This window comes from Pundamilia nyererei, unplaced genomic scaffold, assembly GCF_000239375.1.
Source record: "Pundamilia nyererei isolate P.nyererei 1_Seehausen unplaced genomic scaffold, PunNye1.0 scaffold00135, whole genome shotgun sequence".
Taxonomy (NCBI): Eukaryota; Metazoa; Chordata; class Actinopteri; order Cichliformes; family Cichlidae; genus Pundamilia; species Pundamilia nyererei.
In genome coordinates this window covers 501,745-503,072 of record NW_005187536.1, presented here as the reverse complement: position 1 = coordinate 503,072, position 1,328 = coordinate 501,745, and the positions used below count along the sequence as shown (strand labels likewise).

At 46.5% G+C, this 1,328-nt stretch overlaps 1 protein-coding gene across 1 annotated transcript in view; it reads left to right on the top strand.

Moving 5' to 3' along the window:
* The window catches only part of LOC102199403 (partitioning defective 3 homolog B-like), a 213,201-nt gene that overhangs the window by 98,868 nt on the left and 113,005 nt on the right, over window positions 1-1,328 (top strand). The window contains exon 12 of the mRNA XM_013913502.1: window positions 757-948. Within this exon, the coding sequence (XP_013768956.1) occupies window positions 757-948 (192 nt within the window). The remainder of the gene's footprint in view (window positions 1-756; window positions 949-1,328) is intronic.

The window sequence follows — 1,328 nt, the reverse complement described above, 5'->3', positions numbered from 1 at the left end:
GCTGTTGTCAGTAAGTCGGACCACCGTCCATCCCTGACATCAGCTCAGCTGTGTTTGTTGAAACTCTGGAAAAATAAAAACTACTGTTTACCTGTTGTTCCTCTTAGGATCATGTAAACAGTATAATCCATACGCTGTGAAGCTCAGCTCGCTCTCTCCCGCTGAGCCATCACATAATTTTGACTGTCAGTATCTGCTCGCTGTCTTTGTTCACAGTCTTTGTGCCACTAAGTCTCCCTCACACTCAGTCATTACTGACACATGTCTCTGTCTTCATAATATGCAGTTTTTTTCCTTTTGCTTTCTGGCTTTATGATAGTTTTTATGCATATGGTCTGTCTTTGCTTCTTATTTCAGCCTCATTATATTCACTCTGCTCTTCCTGCTTTAGTCTCTCTGGCTTTCTGTGTTTGTTGTCTTCTCCAATTACCTCGTGAAAATGCGCAGGTCATTTTATTGATATTGCGGACTTGAGAGCAAAAAAAAAGGTGGGTATATAAAAGCAGGCGGTCCAAATGGCTTCTTTCTTTTAAACTTTTATACTCTGACTACATTTTTTTTTTATTTGGAGAGAAATTTAGTTCAAAAGCACCTGGTAGTTTCTCTCAAGTGGAAAAGCTTTTAGTTTAGCTTTTGAAGACTGTTCAAGCTCAATGAGCTAACCCTCTCCCTCCTGCCTTCACCCCGTTCCCAACCCTTTCCCTTCATCATCCCCATCTCGCCTCTTCTGCCTCCATTACTCTCTGCCGCTTCCAGAGGGACGAGGTGTCCCGCGTGCCGAGCGTGGTCTCAGAGAATGGAAAGGAGCAGCTCATGTTTGAGGTGCCCCTCAACGACACCGGCTCGGCGGGGCTCGGCGTCAGCCTCAAAGGGAACAAGTCCAGGGAGACGGGAGAGGATCTGGGAATCTTCATCAAATCCATCATACACGGAGGAGCTGCCTACAAGGTGACGCAGTATTCCCATACATGCATACACTCATGTAAATCACTTTATCTGTACAGTGCGATGTTTTCTTTTGCTCCAGTCACAGTGTAAATGAACAGAAAAGGAACCTCATCCCACGTGGACATCTTTGCACACAAGACTCTCATCTGAGGCCTGGTTGTGATCCTGCTCCGCTAATCTTTGACCTCTTCTTCTCTGTTTGAGCGGCGCATGCACACACACCCTCGCACCGGGCGCAGCTGTTAGTGTTTGTGCACAAACAGGCAGGAATAGATGGAAAGGGCCTGCTGCAGAGGAATTGTAAATATCTTGCCGATGCAGTCGGGCAGACTGAGTTGACGGAGGTCTCGGTCGATGAGGTGGAGACTGCGTTAAGTCAG